The 20,175-nt window shown below is 38.3% G+C and overlaps 1 protein-coding gene across 1 annotated transcript in view; it reads left to right on the top strand.

Annotated features, from left to right (window-relative positions):
- The window catches only part of LOC135216167 (protein ROP-like), a 178,259-nt gene extending 163,686 nt beyond the window's left edge, over window positions 1-14,573 (top strand). The window contains exon 13 of the mRNA XM_064251288.1: window positions 11,572-14,573. Coding sequence (XP_064107358.1) covers window positions 11,572-11,630 — 59 coding nt within the window. The 3' untranslated portion in view covers window positions 11,631-14,573. The remainder of the gene's footprint in view (window positions 1-11,571) is intronic.
- Window positions 14,574-20,175: the final 5,602 nt, after the last annotated feature.

The raw sequence follows: 20,175 nt of genomic DNA, 5'->3' as shown, positions 1-20,175 counted from the left end.
CTTTCATTTACTATTTTGTTAATATTGTTCAACTAGACCGTCTCACTCGGTGCCCCGAATATTGGCTCAATTAAGGCTATTTTTTTTTCTTGGGATAGTTTTCAGATTTTATCATTACGTTAAATTTATTGGGAATTTCCCATTTCTGTGTGAATTGTTATTGCTTTTACATACATACAGTAATATTTTAACTCTCTCTTCTCCTTCTCTCCTCAACATATCAACCCTCCCTCGTTCAGTCTTAAGCCAGCTGGGCGTTGTCACCGCAGTTATGTACAGTTTTATACATCTTTTATGCTAAATTTTATATTAAATGCTTTATACTTTTATTTATTTTGTTGAATATGGTCATCATTAAACTATATATTGTAAATGGGAAATATTTTTTTTCTAATTCAGTTTAACTTGTAAGACCCAGTAGGCTGTCAAATACAAGTATATACTAGGTAATCAGTCAGTTCAAAGTATGGGCATTTGTTCGACAAACGATACAAAATTTTCTAGAAAACTTTGGTAGAAAAACGGAAAATTCGATATGAGAAACGTTTGGCAAACAAGATACCACTGTATATGCACACGCACATAGACCGAAAAGTATATGTAACATGATATCAATGTTTTAAGTACAAAACTGAACAGCATTAATAATTATTGTACATGAGTTTTTCATAACTTGATGCTCATGTAAGTCATGTGACATACACATCCAAAAAATAATTACATAGAAACAAAATCTCACCTTGAAGGTAATGAAATAAAAACCAACAAAGTATTAAAATTGCAATATAAATATGTTAATAAAATTACCAAAGTGTACGTACTGGTAATCTACAGTAAATTATATGTACGAAATCTTAACTTGCAGCTGACGATGTTAAGCACAGTGAAATAGCTGAATTCAGTTATGTAATGGAATAAACAGTAGTATTTCAAACTCATGTGGTGTAGGCATTGTAGTTTGTGGCATTGCCTTTTTTTTTTTTTTTTTTTTTTTTTTTTTTTTTTTTTTTTTTTTTTTTATTTTTTTTTTTTTTTTTTTTTTTTTTTTTTTTTTTAACCACAAGTCATAGAATTTCAGAGCATGGGCTTGCATAAGGAAACAGAAGCACAGTGTACCTACCTACTTGCAAGAAAAAAAATCACAGAGGAATGGTTATAATACAATTACTATTGAACAGTGATTTCTTAATCTGCAGTAAATATACAAATGCAAATAAACTCCTTCTTTTGTACCACAGATCTTAGAATTGTTCAGCATAAGCTCACATAGTAAAATAAAATAACTTCAATGCAATTCACGTAAGGAACTGTTTTTATCCATTTGATTAGCAATGATTTCCTGGAGTGTGTTTGCTGATTCTGAAACAGCTACAGTACTAGCAAAAGAAAAAAAAAAGTATAAAATATTACTTTTATTTTTGACTGACCATAGTACATCTGTTAATAAAATCCAAAAAGTTGATGTCTGTTCAACTGAGGCGCCATTGAAAACTAGGGTCTATAGCTACTTTGAATGTCTATGTCATACCATCATAATCAAAACAGGAGTCTTCCATATTTGATTTTCTGGGCTCAGTTCGTGTCGCTGCGCGAAATATCCTTTAATCCATTATTTCTAAGGTAAATGTACTAACACATACCAGAGAATAAATAAAATAAAGAAAAGGTCAGTACTACTGACTCGCTCACCCTCCAAGAGGGTGTCGGTATGAACACTATGGCGAGTGAGACCACTACCACGAACCACTTGCCAATAGAAATCTCCTACTACAAAACCCCCACTAGAGGGGAGCCGACCCACAGAGTGGGCAGCAACTACTACTACTCCATCCCATGCTGCCGACTGCTGCGCCTCTGGTGGCCATCCTTTTCAGTTAGCGCACCGCGTACACACGTGCCCTTTTTTGCTCTGTGTTTTTTGTGCCCCTTTCTTGGATTTACTAATTATGGAACGTGCAGCCATCGCAGCAGCTAAGTTAAGTAATCAGTTATTATTGCTATTGGGTTTTTTCCGGCCTTGAGTCAGTATTTGCCGTTTTTTAGGTATAAATACTAGCTCTTCGTCGGAAGCATGGCGGCATGGTTCTGCCTCGTGGCGGGTTCGTTCTTGGTCTTCCATACCTAGAACCTTCCCTTATTACCTTACGCTCTATTGTTAGTTATCTATTTTATGTTAGGGGTCCAGCCTACTGGGTTTATGTCATGCATGCATGTCTTCTTTACCTTGCGTAGGCATATTTCCATCCAGACCTAGCCACAGCTCTTAGTATCGGCCCTCCGGCTAGCTTTGAGTGGTAGACTTTCTTTCGGGTTAGTCGTACACCTCCATGGATTTTTTCTCCTACTAATTTATTTTCCCTGTTACTTTAACCGTTACGTAATTTTTGATTATTTTTATATTTTAGGTTAGCCTACGGCGTCTGGCATATTACGTAGCCTAGGTTCCGTAATTTCATTGGTCTCCACCATTTATTGCTTCTCTCATCAGTTCGGTTGCGTTCCTGTATAGCATCTCACTGATTAGTTGGTTGCTTTAACCTAGGCTATGTTGTTTCATTGTATTCGCATGTTACCATCCGTGGTCACCATGTGATCACGGAGCAGCCAGGCGCCTGTCCAGTCACCTTACCCTCCTCCCGCTCTTCCATAGGGCCGGGGGGGGGGGGGTGGGGGGGGGGGGGGGGGGGGGGGGTAGGTCTGTCTCGCCTCGCTCCACATAACCCGTGCCTGCCTCCCTCTCTCCTAGGCGGAAGGAGTAGGGGGGCTGGACAGACCCAGGACTGGACTTGACCGTTCTCTTGCTTCACGGCGCACTCGATGACTAAGGGGGGGACTGGCTGGCCTTCCCCCCCCCGTCGTTACTCCGTCGCTCCGTTGTTGGCTCGAGTCTTGTTTCTGCCTCTCGCTCTTTCCCGGCTTACTACGGTGCTTTTTTTATTTTACCGGAGCTCCGGCATTCACGTGGAAGGTTGCTAGTTCACCCTTGCGGGCGGACTGCAGGCGTACAGTTGGTCTTTCCTAACCACCCCGTCTCGCTGATATCGCGACACGAACACCGCCCCGAGCACCGGATTTATTCCGGTACGTTTTCTAGGGCTTTAGTTTAAGGTGTTTAGTATTTAATTTAAACTATAAGTTTAATTTAAGCTAGCTTAAGCCGAATCCCTCCGTTACCTACGTTATCACACCGGACCTCTCCGGGGTTTCTAGCCTATTCAGGCGGTAAGGGAGGGGTTATGCCCAAAATTTTTTCGCGCTCCGGCATTGCAGCGGAGTTCTTTTAGCCTACTAGCCTGTAAGTGATGTCTTTACGATGCTCATGTATCTTTTCACTTACAGACCACCAACTGTGAGCATCCAGGATGCAATGCATGCTCCAGGACACCCCTGTGGGCATGAAGTCTGCAGATCCCATGCTCCATGCGCGACTCCGCACGGGAATCTACAAGTCTGGTTCCACGAAACCTGCACCATTTGCTACGATCTTGTGAGCCAGCTCTTGGACGGGGTAAGTATTCCCAACTCCGTTCGGTAATCCCAACAAAGGTTGTAGTTCTTAAGTTTAATTTTAATCTCTTATTTTAAACTTAAGCTTGTTTTAATAGGGATCTTGCATCTATGTCTTTAGACTAAGCCTATTACTTAAGTTTAATCGTAAGTTTAAACTGTAAAAACTAACGAATGCCCTCTCTTCCAGGCTCCCGGCGTTAGAGATACCGCCCTGGCAACCCTGAGGGCTTGGGTCGGCGGTTTCGGCAAGAACGCCGCCAAGGGACAGCCCTACATTTGGAGAAGAGGTTGGCTGTCCTAATCTTCCCTGGCGGCAAGTCTACGGGTTACGTCGACCCGGCAGAGGCAGCCCCGACTATGGCGGCGATTCAGCAACAGCTCGCCGCTTCGTTAAAGGAACCAGGCCAAGATATCTCGTCGGAAGTTGCGACACTTGATCTGAATATAGAGCCAATGGTAGGTGTTGACGACCTGTTGGTCGAGGTAGGTACGTTGGACGCCCAAGGGCTTCCCTTGGGCGCCACTGGGTCTTCTACTCCTGCTAACTCTCCAGCTTCCTTCCAAGGCTTTACAGGAGCTGAGCTCCTTTATACTTCTCCTGACGCCTCTTCAGTAAGACCTAAGGTCAAGGGACAGACGGTTGTAAAAACCCTAAGCAAGACGTCGTCGTCGTCCAAAAAGACTTCGTCGCGTCAACATCTCGTAAGTCTCCGGCTACGAACCCCGGAGCAGAGAGGTCTAGAGCTTCTGGGTCCGGCTCCAAATCCTCAAGGAGCAGGTCTTCCAAGGAGAGACCACATACTCCGACGGAGTCAGCGTTTCTCCTCTCCCCTTGGTACCTGTTCAGAGTTACCCAACCACCTCCGCAGCAGCTCCGGCTTTGGATCCCAATGCTGGTCTGTTGCAACACAAGGGGGATTTGGTCGGCTATCTTAAAAAACAGTATGGAGCAGATGTTCTACCCGGTTGTCCGACAGGATCACCTCCCAGGATAACATCATCGCCGAACTTAGCCAGGCTCCTCTAGCTACTCCCCCACCACCTTTTCGGCACAGGAATAGCTCAGCTCCCACCTCATGACTCTCTGCCTCCGTTCTCTATGAATAACCCCTGGAGGGTGGCGTCATACGCCCCTTTCCAGGACGGCCTTATTTCAATTCCGGAGTGTGGTACTCGAAGGATTGAGGACTTCAAGTTCTACCTGGAGGGTCTACAACCACCGTTCATTGGCTACGCCAGACTCACTGACGCAGCCATGACTAGAGATGACAAGGTCCCTAAGGAGACAGTCCTCTACTCACGTGACCAGGCTCAAGAGAAATGGCTCAGGTGTTTAGAGGACATTGGATTGTTCGAACACGAAAATTCAACCTTTTTAAGAGTCCCTTCACCATTTTCACAATGGAAGAGGGAACTCCGCTTCCCTTCCTTACCAAAACATAGCTACGGTCACTATCCCAGCGGCCCAGAAGGGGGAGTCGTTTACCCACAGCTAAGGGAAGCAGACCCCACATCTCCTTTGCTCCCCTCACTCGGAGAATTGTGGGAAGATCTACCCAACACTTTTTCGGCGGGCAAACTCAAGCCAGACTGTGTATGGATCAGTTTGGTGAGAAGCTGCCTAGACTTCCGGACAGCCTCATTCAGGCTGAGTTTGAGGCCAAGACTAGGCTAGCCAGGTCCATTAACACCATGGCCATGACGGAAGTGGCAACCATTTCTTACGGTTCTGAGCCACTCTTTAAGCTTCTCACCAAGTCACTGACGCAAACGGTTCAGTCTGACATGTTTGAGTTCGCCACAGCCAGAACTAACTGTCGGAAGCATGTCCTCCCAGGAAGCAAAACTATTCGTCATGAACCGAATAAGTTGCTTTCATCCAACATCTGGGGAGCAGACCTCTTCCCTGATGCAATGGTAAAGGAGGTCCAGGCGGAAGCAACAAGGCTTAACAAAGCCTTAAGGATCGTTGGGGTCTCACTGCAAAGAGACGCCAAGACCAGGCAGCAAGGGGTAAGGCTCAGAGGAAACCCAGACGTTTCCAGCCTTACCGAAGAAACAACAAAAAAACGCTTCGCCCAGCCTGTTTCGACTGTTCTGTTGGTGCAGCAGCCCAACCCTCTACCTCCAAGGCTCAATCACAGCCCATCTACGTGATTTCCCCCCAGCCTCAACCTTCCACCACTTACGCTGTCTCCCCAGCCTTCAACCAAGTGTTCGAAGGCCAGGCCTTTCAGCAGTATGACCGCTCGGGTAGGGGAGGCAGAGGTAAGGGATCCTTTCGTCAGAAAGGATCAGGAAGGTCCCTTAATAGGGGAAAACACTTCCGGGGAGGCCGCGGTGGTTACCAGCAGCAATGAGAACTTGAAGGTAGGAGGGAGGCTGTTTCTCTTCCGGCACCGGTGGGGATTCAGCAAATGGGCACAAAGTATTGTGTCGAAAGGCCTGGGTTGGAGTTGGGTTGCGAATCCGCCTCCACCCAAGACTTCCTTCAACTTCCATCAAAAGAATTGACGGAGTATGCGGAGGACCTCCTTCAGAAAGGAGCAATAGCTAGAGTCAACAGATTAAAATTTCAAGGCCGCTTATTCAGCGTTCCAAAGAAAGGACTCACAAAAGAAAAAAGAAGGGTAATCTTAGACTTATCCCCGTTTTTAAACTTGGCCATTCGCTGCGACAAGTTCAAAATGCTCACCATCTCGCAGGTGCGGACCTTACTTCCCCGTGGGGCCGTCCACCACCTCTATCGATCTTACAGAGCATACTATCATATCCCTATTGCAAGCCACTTTCGCCCTTATCTGGGCTTCAAGATAGGAGATCAAGCATTCTCCTTCAAGGTAGTTCCCTTCGGTCTGAACGTGGCACCCAGGGTGTTCACGAAGTTGGCGGAAGTAGTCGTCCAACAACTGAGGTCTCAGGGGATCATGGTAGTAGCGTATCTCGACGATTGGTTGATTTGGGCTCCAACAGTCGAGGAATGTCGCAAAGCCACACTGAAAGTAATCCAGTTCCTGGAGTATCTAGGGTTCAAGATAAACAGGACAAAATCAAGACTCACTCCGGAGTCCAACTTTCAGTGGCTGGGCATTCAATGGAATCTATCCTCCATACTCTGTCGATTCCATCAGCCAAGAGAAAAGAAAAAATAGCGAAGTCAGTAAAGCAATTTCTAGGACACAAACTTGCTTCAAGGAGAAGCCAGGAAAGAATCCTGGGTTCACTCCAATTTGCATCAGTGACAAACATCTTGATGAGAAAGCCAAACTGAAAGACCTAACCAGAATCTGGCGCTCACAGAGCAAATGTTCAGTTCCAGGGACAAGTTATCATCAGTCCCACAGATTCTACGGAATCGTCTACGCCCTTGGGCAAAAGTCAAGAACCTGTCAATATCAGTACCCCTTCAGTTTCCTCCTCCGGGGATTACCATCCACACGGACGCTTCATTAAGCGCTGCTGGGAGGATATTCTCAGTTCAAGAAGGTTCAAGGAACCTGGTCACCCCAGTTTCCGCCAGCTTCACATAAATATACTAGGTAAGCGATGGCAGTGTTCTTGACTCTGAAAAGGTTACGTCCGCCAAAGAACTCCCACATAAAGCTAGTTTTGGACAGCGCAGTGGTAGTCCATTGTGTAAACAGGGGAGGTTCCAAGTCACGACATCTGAATCATGTCATGGTAGCCATCTTCTCCCTGGCGGACAAGTTCAGTGGCACCTCTCCTCCACCCATATAGCTGGAGTGAGAAACGTCATAGCAGATGCTCTATCCCGATCAGTTCCTCTGGAGTCGGAATGGTCACTGGACAACAGTTCGTTCCAATGGATTTGCCGGAGGGTTCCAGGTCTACAAGTGGATCTATTCGCATCTCAAGCGAACCACAAACTCCCATGTTATGTGGCCCCCAACCTGGACCCCTCTGGCCTATGCCACGGACGCCCTGTCCATAGATTGGAACAACTGGGAGAAGATTTATGTCTTTCCTCCAGTGAATCTTCTCCTGAAGGTACTGAACAAACTCAGGACCTTCAAGGGTCAAGTAGCTCTAGTAGCCCCAGACTGGCCGAAGAAGCAATTGGTACCCTCTCATTCTGGAACTGGGTCTTCGTTCCTCTTCGAATTCCCAATCCCAGGCTCTCCCAGTCAGTACAAACGAAGACTGTGTTCGCTTCCCATCAGGAATTCTCAAAACCCTAACTTTATGGACTTCATGAAGTTTGCGGCTAAAAAGAGATGCGAATATTGATCCTCGAAATATTCTTTTCTTGGAATCTGATAAAAGAGATTCAACTTTGAGACAGTATGATGCTGCAGTCAAAAAGTTAGCAACCTTCCTGAGAGAATCAGATATTAGAATCATGACAATCAATTCAGCTATATCCTTTTTCAGATCTTTATTTGAAAAAGGCTTAGCAGCTAGCACTATTACGACAAACAAGTCAGCCTTGAAAAAGATTTTTCAACTCGGGTTCAGCATAGACTTGACAGACTCTTACTTCTCGTCTTTCCCAAGGCTTGTGCTAGACTTAGACCTTCAGTGAGGCCTACGTCAGTATCGTGGTTCTTAAATGATGTTCTAAAGCTGGCTTCAGAAACAGATAATACGACATGTTCATTTATAATGCTCTTAAGAAAAACTCTATTTTTATTAAGCTTGGCTTCAGGAGCTAGAATTTCAGAACTGTCGGCGTTATCCAGAGATCCGAATCATATAGAATTTCTTCCCACAGGGGAAGTTCTACTTTCTCCGGAACGTAGTTTTATAGCAAAGAATGAGGATCCTTTGATGAGGTGGGAACCGTGGAAGGTTGTACCCCTTCCACAAGACGTTTCTCTTTGTCCAGTATCGACCTTACGAGCCTTCTGTCCAGGACATTCCTCCTCGGGTCCTCTCTTTAAGAAGAGAAAAAGGTGGTACTTTATCTATTGAAAGGTATCAGGCAACAGATCCTGTACTTTATTAAGCAAGCCAACTCCCTGATTCCTTCCCTAAAGCACATGATGTCAGGGCAGTTGCCACCTCAATTAACTATTTCCAACACATGAATTTTGATGATTTAAAGAAGTATACTGGATGGAAATCGCCGACAGTATTTAAGCGTCATTACTTAAAGTCCTTGGAAGCTCTGAAATTTTCAGCAGTTGCGGCGGGTAATAGTTTCCCCCGACTCTGCTTAATCTAAGTAGAAGATCCAGTTCTCCTTTCTACCATATCTCACTCAACAGTTTGTCTATACCTACCATGTTCATCTACGTTTACCTTGAGTCTTAGCTGCTCTTATGATGGTACAGTGGGTGCCCCTTATTTTTTTTGCTAGGGTCACTCACAATTGATTGTATATAATGATCTCTATGATGTGGTCCCCTTATTTTTAGGCTAGGGTGACACATCTACATTTGCAATGGTTACGGGTTTTGTATACTAAGTCATATACATTTGTTTATTATATTGTTGTCGAAGTTTGTTCCAATTCAGTTTATTATTATAATTGCTTTATTTACTTTGTACATATTAACTATACACAGATGTTAAGTTCAACATATATTCCATGTAAGCCCTGTACATATATGTTAACTTTAAGTTAATTTTAAGGAATATTTTCTATTCTGTATCATTGTCTATATGTATATTTCTTAGCAATTATATTTCTTTATTTTATTTTATGTTTTATTGAGACCTTATTTAAGTATTTAATTATTTTCTTTACAATCTTGTGCTATTTCTCTGGTACGATTTCGCGCAGCGACGCGAAACTGAGCCCAGACAAGGATTGTGACGTAATAAGGAAAAATCTATTTCTGGGCTGATTGAGTTGTGGTCGCCAGCGAAATCCCACCCTACAACAATCTTGTGCTATTTCTCTGGTACGATTTTTGCGCAGCGACACGAACTGAGCCCAGAAAAAGGGATTTTGACGTAAGGAAAAATCTAATTTCTGGGCGATTGGTTCGTGTCGCCAGCGACATCCCACCCTACCCATCCCCTGTGCTCAAGATTGTCTGCTAACTTCAGGATGGCCACCAGAGGCGCAGCAGTCGGCAGCATGGGATGGAGTAGTAGTAGTTGCTGCCCTCACATCTGTGGGTCGGCTCCCCTCTAGTGGGGGTTTTGTAGTAGGAGATTTCTATTGGCAAGTGGTTCGTGGTAGTGGTCTCACTCGCCATAGTGTTCATACCGACACCCTCTTGGAGGGTGAGCGAGTCAGTAGTACTGACCTTTTCTTTATTTTATTTATTCTCTGGTATGTGTTAGTACATTTACCTTAGAAATAATGGATTAAAGGATATTTCGCTGGCGACACGAACCAATCGCCCAGAAATAGATTTTTCCTTACGTCAAAATCCCTTAAGTTACATATTCTACTGCATTGGAAAGGAAATTTCTACACCCATTCTTATTTCATCTTTGTGTTGGGATGTTTGTGAATATTGAAGTAATGTCAGAACTGGCCACATTATAGAATGGCTCTCTAAGCTCTATTAGGCTCCCTAATAAATCCCAGATTTAAAGAAGTTAAAGGGAGACACAGTATACAGTGGATGATGCATAAACTGGAGGTCATTTGACTGAAATCATATAAAAAAGTTACTCTGAAGATTACAGCTAGAGCTACAAACTGTACATATGTGCATATAACAAGACAATAGAAACAAATTTAACTTGCTGGGTTTGTTTTGATTAATAATTAACAATAATAATACATAATAATAATAATCATTAATATAATAATAATAATAATTAACCCCTTGTGGATGAGTAACATACTTATATGTTTACATATAGCTTTGTGGTAAAGTCCGGGTAGCATACATATAAGTTCAAGACTTGGCGCCATTCAGTTTGAATGATTTTTATGGGAAAAATGTTCCTAGTTCCATTTATCACTCTTGGCAAATCTTCGGATCGCCTTATGAGATTCGGAATGATCAGAGACAGATATAGTCTTGGTTGAGGTGGTAAATAGGGATGTTGTCACAACTTCCCATCCCAAGATGCATCATAAATATTTTATAACAAATATACTAAGAATTTGTTCTAGATTTTAGTTCTTATCTATTAATTGATATTGTCTGAGATGTAATTTTAATTTGACATAATGAAATAAAAGAATATTAGAAAGAGCACTTATAACTTCGTAAAATTAGCATATTTTTTATGACCATCTTCGGGAAAAGAGGCCTGCAAGGGGTGGGAACTTCCTGTGGAAGGTACAGAAATTTTTTTAAACATTTTTTTTGCTTATACCATTGGCATTTACATATCTTCCTCTTTCCATTGAAGAGTTTTATTTTTAGATTTTCCTTTAAATTCGCCATCCTTGAATTTAGCCTGGTCATGGGTGTGTGCATTAGCCCGGACTGTGAGGGTTAATAATAAGTACCTAATTAATTATAATAATAATAATAATAATAATAATAATAATAATAATAATAATGATAAATAAATAATAATAATAGTTCTTAGTAAGGTTCAGTTTTAAACATTATCCCAAGAGAAGTGTTACACTGACTAATAGAGTAGACTTCTGTATTTGTGGGGGATGGGTACCACATCTTTCCCCCTTGAATAGTTAAAATCTGCAAATACTTAAAACCCTTCTAAAAATGCTAAGAACTGCCTATTTTGATAAAAACACTACAAATGCTTACACCCAAGTAGTATTTTAACCGTTTTATCACAACAAGTGCATTTAGTCAGAAAAATGTGAAAATAATAGTAATTTGTTAATATTTCTCAGTGGAGAATACCGCAAATATGTAAATTTTCTGTGCATAATGGGTATGTATATATGCTCCATAGGAAAATCTGCCAATAGGTGAGTCCATGAATCCCTGAATAGCGGGGATTGACTGTATTCTGTTATCTAAAATGATTAATGTGCATATTAATCATTTGTATGGAGTATGACAGCTTTTGAATAAATTAAAGGTGGCATTGAAAACTTATATGCTCTGTCATTAAAGAGGCCACTTTACCATAGCTGAAGAAATGGTGGGTAATTTAAATTTTGAAAATATATCTGGGCAATGAAGTAAAAATTATGGTAACTTTTTTCAGGCTCAACTCACCTATTGACGCCAAAGGACTTCTTAAGTGACCTCCGTGATCTCAGCTGAAGCACGTGACCCCCCCATGACCCGGCCTCTCCTGCCTCTTCTACTTCTTCATCCCCCAAATCTCCTCCTCCTCCACCTCCTCCTTCTCCTTGTTCTATAAGATCCCCTCCTTCTACCGCCACCCCAACCCCTGACCCTTCTCCCATTTCCCCTTCAATTCCCATTATTGATCTTATGCTTGCCCTCCTTCCTGTTTGAGGCAAAGAGGATATGGCACATAGGTATCTAGTGCATTGCTTTACATATGCAAATTTCAATAAAGGTCAGTTATTCCCCTATTCCAACTGGTAAGACCTTTGTTGAAGCTTAGTCAGTTTGAATGCTCTGCAACTTGACCGCTGTCTTCTGACATAATGTGCATTAAATTATGGCATTTATGAATTGGAAAGAAGTACTAAAAGGGAAGGGGAATGTCAAACTCATGAAGCAAAATTGTATAAGCTATATTTCTGCATGATGAGCAATCATTTATTTAATTCTGTATCAGTTCTTATGTGCAGGTTAATGATATTTAATATCAACAAATTTTCTTTGGCTTCTCTGATGGACTAATTCAGCTGCATGAGGATGCAGAAGACAGCAAATATTGTGCCCTACATTCTTCTTTGCCAATTAACGTTTGAATTCTCTGTGTATTTTAAACATTTAGCTATTCAAGTGCTATAGAGTAGAACTAGTGCATCCCTCTTATCCATGCATCCTTTGGGTCAGTAATGTTTTATAAGATTGTTACTTGCACATTAATTATAATGAAGTCAGTCATACTACGATTGAACAAAACTAATGTCTTGTTCTCATTCTGTGGTATGGACAAATATTTGTTATAATTATACTTTGTGGAGTATGAATCTTCAAAACGTATGATCCTTCATGTTTCATTTACTGCAGTCAGAAATATTTGTCTTACCTGTAAAAAGCTCCTATCAGCTGGGTTCTCCAAATGGTCGAAGCATTTTGTACGTTGTTGGATTTTCTGATCTGTTTGTGAAACATGGGAAAGCTATGGTGCATCGCTAAGTTGATAAAAAATCTTGTTAATCTTGTCTGCTGAACCTTGGGAATTTCGAGTAGTTGATTTTACCCAAACTTTATTAGTCCAGTGCATTTCTAGTCCTTTGTCTGTAACATCACTACCACCAATAGCAAGATGGTAAAAATTTATGATAGAATTCCATATTTTCTTATTGTGTGTCACAGTATTATTCTTTTTCCTGCCAATTGACAGCATTCCATTTTGTATGATTTCCATAATAATAAATGAAAGCTTTATTGAAAAAACATGAGTCAGTTTGAAAGGGAACTTCACTTCCAACTATTGTTACATGAAGTAATTAAGGACTTTTCATTTTTCAACTTGTCAAGAGGGATGTTTAAGGTTAAGCCCCCCTGTACTACTACTACTGTACTACCCTTTAGGGAGACTGTGTAAGCCTTAAGAGCCTTGGAAGTGAGACTTGTATAATTTTAAGCATCATCAACCAGTGAATCATAATTCATTATTCTCACTTTGTTTATATTGTTAGCAATGCACCATAACTGTCATCTTTCATTGTGTGGTGGCAGGTTGGAGCTGCAAAGATGTAGATATGATGAGCTGTTTTGAGATTCATTGATGCTTATGAGATGCTTGCATAATTTTAGCATTTTTTAAATGAGAATCCCCTCACCCAAAAGTCCTGCTCAAATGCAATTCAGAACAGCTTGTCATTTCATGAATTAAATTATATCTGTCTGTGACCTGGTTTATCTTGGTGTGTGCTGGGTCATGGTAAAATTGCCTGACGGGGTCGTTGGGCACTCCATATGCAATCTTACTTCATACTTTTCATGCCAACCGCATCAACTGGGCTTATTCATTTTGTGAATTGATGATAAGGAAGATTACTAAGCTTTGCTTTTCAAAATGTTGGTCATTCCACAAAGTTAAATGTGACAATGCAAAAACTCATGAAAATGGGATAGTCATTATTCTATTCATTGTTAAAGCAATTTAATGTATGAGAATTGTAAGATTATATAATTAGAGTAAATATATTACATTTTATGTAATATTGGCAATTGAGAATGGGATAAAATGATAGTTGGGAAGCATTTTGGATACATTGTGGTAAATGACAAATTATTTGTGGTTGGAAAGAATAAAATGAAAAATAGCAACCAGCAGTCAGCACATTGTGGCATCACTACTACATATCTCCAAATCTTTCATTTGCCTTAAGAAGAATGCTTGATATATTAGCCGCCTTTATGCTAACTGAAGACCATATCAACAAGTTTTCATTCTAAACCAATGCAGTAAATCTCCTTCTTATGTTGAACTCCTGTTTCTGCCCACAGCGGTTGGTAAATTTTTAGCCGTTGATCTTCATATCGTTGGTGTAGTTGAATAGATTAGTTTGTTGACTTTGAAGACCAAGCTACTGAATATAATTGAATTATTATTAAGATTAGCAGTGATTACTTGTAGATTGTAGTTATGGTAGAGTTTTTTATGCAGAAGTTGAGATGAAACAAAAAATAGGTGAATTATAGTTTATGATTATTTAATAAAGCGTTGTCTAAAGAGTTGTCTTGTTAATTGGATGTGTTTTAGGATATACAAGTGATTAAAAAGTATTTAGAATTTTTTTTTTCCACAAAATGTTAGGAGAAATTCCATTATTATCTTGATAAGTTTGATCTCCATCTTCTAAGGTTGGATAAGTTATTCTAATAAGGATGCATAGTATTTTCATAGTAGGATAGACTCTGAGGTACATAAACACTGATCCTAATAAAACCCCAAGGCTTATACTGTATTTTACATTTTGTGCCATTGTCAGGTGTTTATATCAACAGGTTTGTCCCTGTGTCTTGAGAGGTATTCTACAGTTTAAATTACTAAATAGTTTCTAGTACAGTATCTTGATACAAAACGTTGTGATCGTTGATATTATGAATTTTCCACCATTCAAGTCCTTAGTCTCCCCTGGTTATGTTTATCCAGTGTCTCAGAGGAGTCTAATTTATAGTATACATTTTCAGTGATCTAGTCTATGTATATTAAAATGTATTGACAAATGTAGTGTAAGGTGGTGCACCCAATGAGAGCATATGCCAGCTGTGTTATGCTATTGTGTTTTTCTTGAGTTTATGATTGTACTTAATTATACTATTCTTCAATAAACAGTTAAGGTCTTTGTTAAACAATAGTGACATTATGCTGGCTCTTTATGCTCTAATTATGCAATGAACATTTAGAATGATTTTTAAATATTATTTATTGGTTATTGTAGTATTAATGCTAGAAGCAATAAACTTTGTAGTTTTGCTGCTTTTATGGCAAATAGCAGTTCGGAGATTTTGAGGATGACACAAGTTCAGAAAACACATGGGTCCTGTTGTTAGAGGATTTGGAGGCCATGTTTTGAGTAAGGATTGGTCACCAGTAGGTATGCTGCTGTATAGGACTTGCCCGTATAGGTCTTGCCAGGAAATTTAGATGCATTCATTTCATTTTGGCCAGTCTTGGAAATTCACAAGTCTGTTGCTGTTTTTGTAATATGAATCCTTATTTAAAGCAGTCCACCAGGACTTGCACATGACTTTGCATGTCTTGTGACACATTGAAAATAATGTGAAGGAGCCATAATGAAGCCCAAAGAAAAATTTAATTTTTCTTTAACCATTTTTATTGACTTTAGGTCATGCATTGTTATTTGCTATTAAGATATTTATTTTTTTGGTAAGTGGTGTGAAAACCTCTTATCTTTTATTGAAAAAGATTTGTAATGTGATAGCGCATTTATATTACTTGTGGGATGCTTTTCCATTAAATATATTCTTCTTTTGTAAAAGACACTTGTGTTGTTCAACATATAATTTAAAATTATGTACTATATCTTTTGTTATTCTTTCTTTAAAAAATGTGGATCAAGTTTTCATTGGATGTAAATTTTTCTTTGTGAAAGCTAAATGGATTCACTTGGTGGGGCCGTGTATGGCTAGCTTTAATGTGTTATGTTTTTATCATGTAGATTCAAAAGAATTACAGGTACAGATATTAATTTCATATATAGTATATATATATATATATATATATATATATATATATATATATATATATATATATATATATATATATATATATATATATATATATATATATATATATATATATATATATATATGTTCACATGTAAATGACATCACTGAAGTTTTCTTTCATAGGGAACATACGATAGCAGGAGTACTTTTGCTCCATAATCTGTAACTGACATGTAGTATGTTTTCAAAACTATTTTGAGCAACAAAAACAATTCCATTCATTTATTACATACAACATTGCATGTAAAGAGGGAACATTCAGGTTGAAATGCTGTACAATTTGACTGTTCATGATGTCAAATGCAGCTCAAGTTGCTGGTACAGAAGTTTGCCATCACATGTTCAGTATTAAGTCTGTAGTTGCAACCTGTGGCTACATTACCCATGTTTTGGCTCTATTTGGCCCATATGCCTTATTGTTGATGATGGATGTGGCCTGGTTGCCTCTGTTCTGCAAAAGAAAATTTTTGAAAGCCTTTTACTCTACAAAAGCAAGTCTTCAGATACCCCTGCCCAATGTGGCTGGTGGTGATCGTACTTAACACATTCTGTGAGTTATTCATAAGGTTATTACTGGTAAACCACTTGACCCATTGCACTGTGTTGCTGCCATTCTATTGGCCCACATAACCTTTTAACTACAGGGGAAAAATGCTGTTCTCATGTATTATGTTTTAATTTTTATTTCATTAAGAAACCTTTTAAGATGTAACATGGTGGTTAAATTTGTAGTGTAAGCTTTTACGTAGAAATCACATTAATTGTTATAAATCCACCAGGGGTTAAACCACAAAGATTAGAAAAGGGTACGCCACAACAAGGGCATAATTTCTTATTCAACGAATATTTTCCCCTTTAAAATGTAACTTTTGAGAGACCCTGCTTTTTTTTAATATGATTATTATTGATTCTTAGATGTACATACTTGTGTATAGGGTTGTTGCTTATTTCATGTTGGTTGATAAAATTGGTTGTAAATATATATATAGGTTAAGGAATACTTTCTAAAAATAAATTTCTATGTCAGGGTCACTATGCTCTTGTTTATACAGCTGCCTGAAATTTAGTTTTGTTTTAAAGCATTGAACCTTGCGCCATATGCCTGACATCAGAATTCTCTGATAGTAAGATTCCACATAAATGTCTAAGGACATAAAGCCAGAATTGTCAAATGATTTTTGATATTAAGTCACATTAAAGGGAGCATTCAATACCAATTGTGGTGTCAGATGGCAATAGTGGCTTTAAATTACACAGGCATATGGCTGGTGCATCCTAGATATTCCCACAGTTCTCCAGCTCCCTACTCTGTGTTGTCTTGTCCTGTTGGCAGTTATGCCACCACCTACCAATATATGTCATTAATCAAAGATTAGAGTTGTTTCTTTTGCCCTTTGTATTTTACCAATTGATGAAATGTTGGATCAGATGTCCTGAAAAGCTCAGTGTGAGCCTTTTATTTTGGATGAATAATTGTTCATACACAAAAACAACCTTTGGTCTTAACATACAGGGAGAATTCTCTAGCGCCTGCTGGAGTCCAGTTAAAAAATAGTACAAGGATGTGGTGACAACATGAGACAGCCAATAGGGGTGTAGGAGGAGGGCGCAGCCTGATCTAATTCACCCCAGCTAACCAGTGGCATCCCAATTTCTCTCTTAACTGCCTTCATGGCAAGACAGCGTTACTGCCTTTAGCCAAGAAGCCAGTTATTTTAGCACTTTCTGCCTGTGTTACGCCTTGGCAGGCATTCTGGTTTTTTATTCTCTTTTGCTTGTGTGGGATTTAGTGTTATCTGGCCCCCTCATTTTGGGACCACCTTGACGTGGTGAGGGGGCTTTCGAACCTCAGGAATATCTGTGGATTTTTCCACTTTTGTCAAAATTTTCAATATCTAATTAATAAAAAAACATATCATAGCTTGGATTAAAGTTAAATCCAAAGCTAAATAGTGGGAAATGTGGTAGATCCATCATCTACCCAACAATGTTCAGACCTGGTTTTCCAGGTGGAACTATTCTGTGGAGCTGGACTACAGATCCCAGGGGGGCCTAGTTCTAGGAATAAAACTCTTGGCAGTCTGTCCGGTTTGCCCATAACGTGGTTAGGATGGGGATAATTGTATTTTCATAATTCTCTTAGTCTTACCAAGCAGTTATTGCTTACTAGGGATGCGGACATTTGGGAGTCATTTCTCACTTGTGCCATTGGCGGAAGATTTAACTTCACGAAAAGCCAATAATATCTTTTCAAAATGAGTTATTATATTTTTCTCTTTCTCTAATTTTTAATGATAAATACAACTAAAGTTTTTAGTACCCCTGGGCCCCTTGATGGACAAAATTCAGCACAGTTGATGACCACTGTAAGTTTATCCCTGACTCTCCCTCAGTCAGTTAGCGATAATAATGCAGAAAAGGACCATCCAGTTCCATATAAATTATATGATCCTAAACACCTGGCAGGGCCCATAGAAATTCTACAAAAAAGTAAAAATCAATCAGAAGAAACAAACATAATAACAATGGAACCATACATTACAGAGAAAGGAAACAAATCTGATACACAGACAACCCACATCAGGCATGGTCCAGAAAGAAATAGAAATTATCATCTTATTCCAACACTGGTGCATTTTGACCATCTTTTGGGATCAGATAACTGGTTGAGGTATCTAGTACTTAAGGCTGAAAATAAAATATCAATAGCATTACTAGAAAACAAATTATTGAACTATTGTCCAACACGAAATGGAATGCCGATATATTAAAGAAAAGGAATGGTTACTACAGGTAACCATGAAAAAACAGTCCACCACTATTTAAATATAAAAGAAATAAATGGCACAAAAATGACAATAATAAGTTTGGTAAAATATACTGGGCACCAGGGTTGGCAAAAACCCGTTTTTTTTTTTTTTAAACCAAAAACCGTGGTTTTTTTTTTTTAAACCAAAAACTTTGTTTTTTTTGTTTTTTTTAACCATTTTTTTTTTTAAACCATGAAATATGTTTTTTACGGTTTTTTCATTTTATTGTGCTACTAGGTATGGTTTTTTATGGGTTTATTTCATTTTTGTGCTACTTAGTATAAAACTAAAGCAATTTTAATGATAATCACACAATTCTGTAGCCCTATATGTATTTGACATACAAGTATGATGTATACATACACTTTAAGAAGGATTAACAAAATTTAATAGTTCCATCATCTGTATGACCAAAAATTAAAACTCTCCATACATATATATAAATATATTAATTATATATATATGTTATATATATGTATATATATGTAATATATAGTATATATATATATATTGTATATATAATGGTATAATGTGTATATAACATGTAATATTAATATTATGTATTTGGTTTTTTTTTTTGGGTTTTTTTAATCAAAAAATATAATTAAATTTGTTTTTATATATTTTTTTTAAAATTTATAATTGGTTTTTTTAAATTTATATTATATGTATATATATATGTATATATACGTATATATATGTAATAGTATTGTGTATATATATGTATAATAATATGTATAATATGTATTATATGTATATATATATATATGTATATATATATGTATATTATATAGTATATATATATGGTATATAATATGGTATATTTAATGTATATATTTGTATATATATGTATATATGATATATATATGTAATTGTTGTATATATATGTATAATATATGTATATGTGTATATATATATGTATTATATATATATGTAATATATTGTATATATATATGTATATGTTATGTATATATAATGTATATATATGTCTATATATGTGTATATATATGTTATATATATGTATATTATAAAATGTATATATATGTATATATATATATTTACTATATATATGTATATATATATGTTTATATATATGTATATATAGTATATATATATGTATATATTGTATATATATATATATATATATGTATTTATATATATATATGTATATATGTATATATATGTATATATATATATATATATATATATATATATATATATAATATATATATATATATATATATATATATATATATATATATTGCTACGTCTATAGAACGCCTCGCCTTCCCAGCAGAGTTTTAGTTTATATTTAATTATAAAAGTAACAGCCATGCCGTCTCCTGAAGCTACTGTTGTTGGGAGAGTGGGTATGTCGTAGGAATGATATTTCCGGTCTGACGGAAGCTTAGGGTAAGAGAGGCAGGTCACAAGAGTAGCTAGGCTTCGAGATGGATTTTAGGGACTTCTACAATAAGACCTATTTTCCTTCCCAATTTGCTGGCGTTGTGTTTACCACCTTTCAGGCAATGCTCGAGGCGGTTTTTGGAAGCCCCGTGATTCGAAAACAACCAGTATCGCTCTCAGTCGGCTGCGAGACGTGATCTCGGACAGAGGTCAAATTGCCAGCCTCCCAAAATTAGGCCTAC

Source organism: Macrobrachium nipponense, chromosome 6 (assembly GCF_015104395.2).
Source record: "Macrobrachium nipponense isolate FS-2020 chromosome 6, ASM1510439v2, whole genome shotgun sequence".
NCBI lineage: Eukaryota > Metazoa > Arthropoda > Malacostraca > Decapoda > Palaemonidae > Macrobrachium > Macrobrachium nipponense.
The sequence above is the reverse complement of the archived record's forward strand: the minus strand, read 5'-3'. Positions and strand labels throughout refer to the sequence as shown.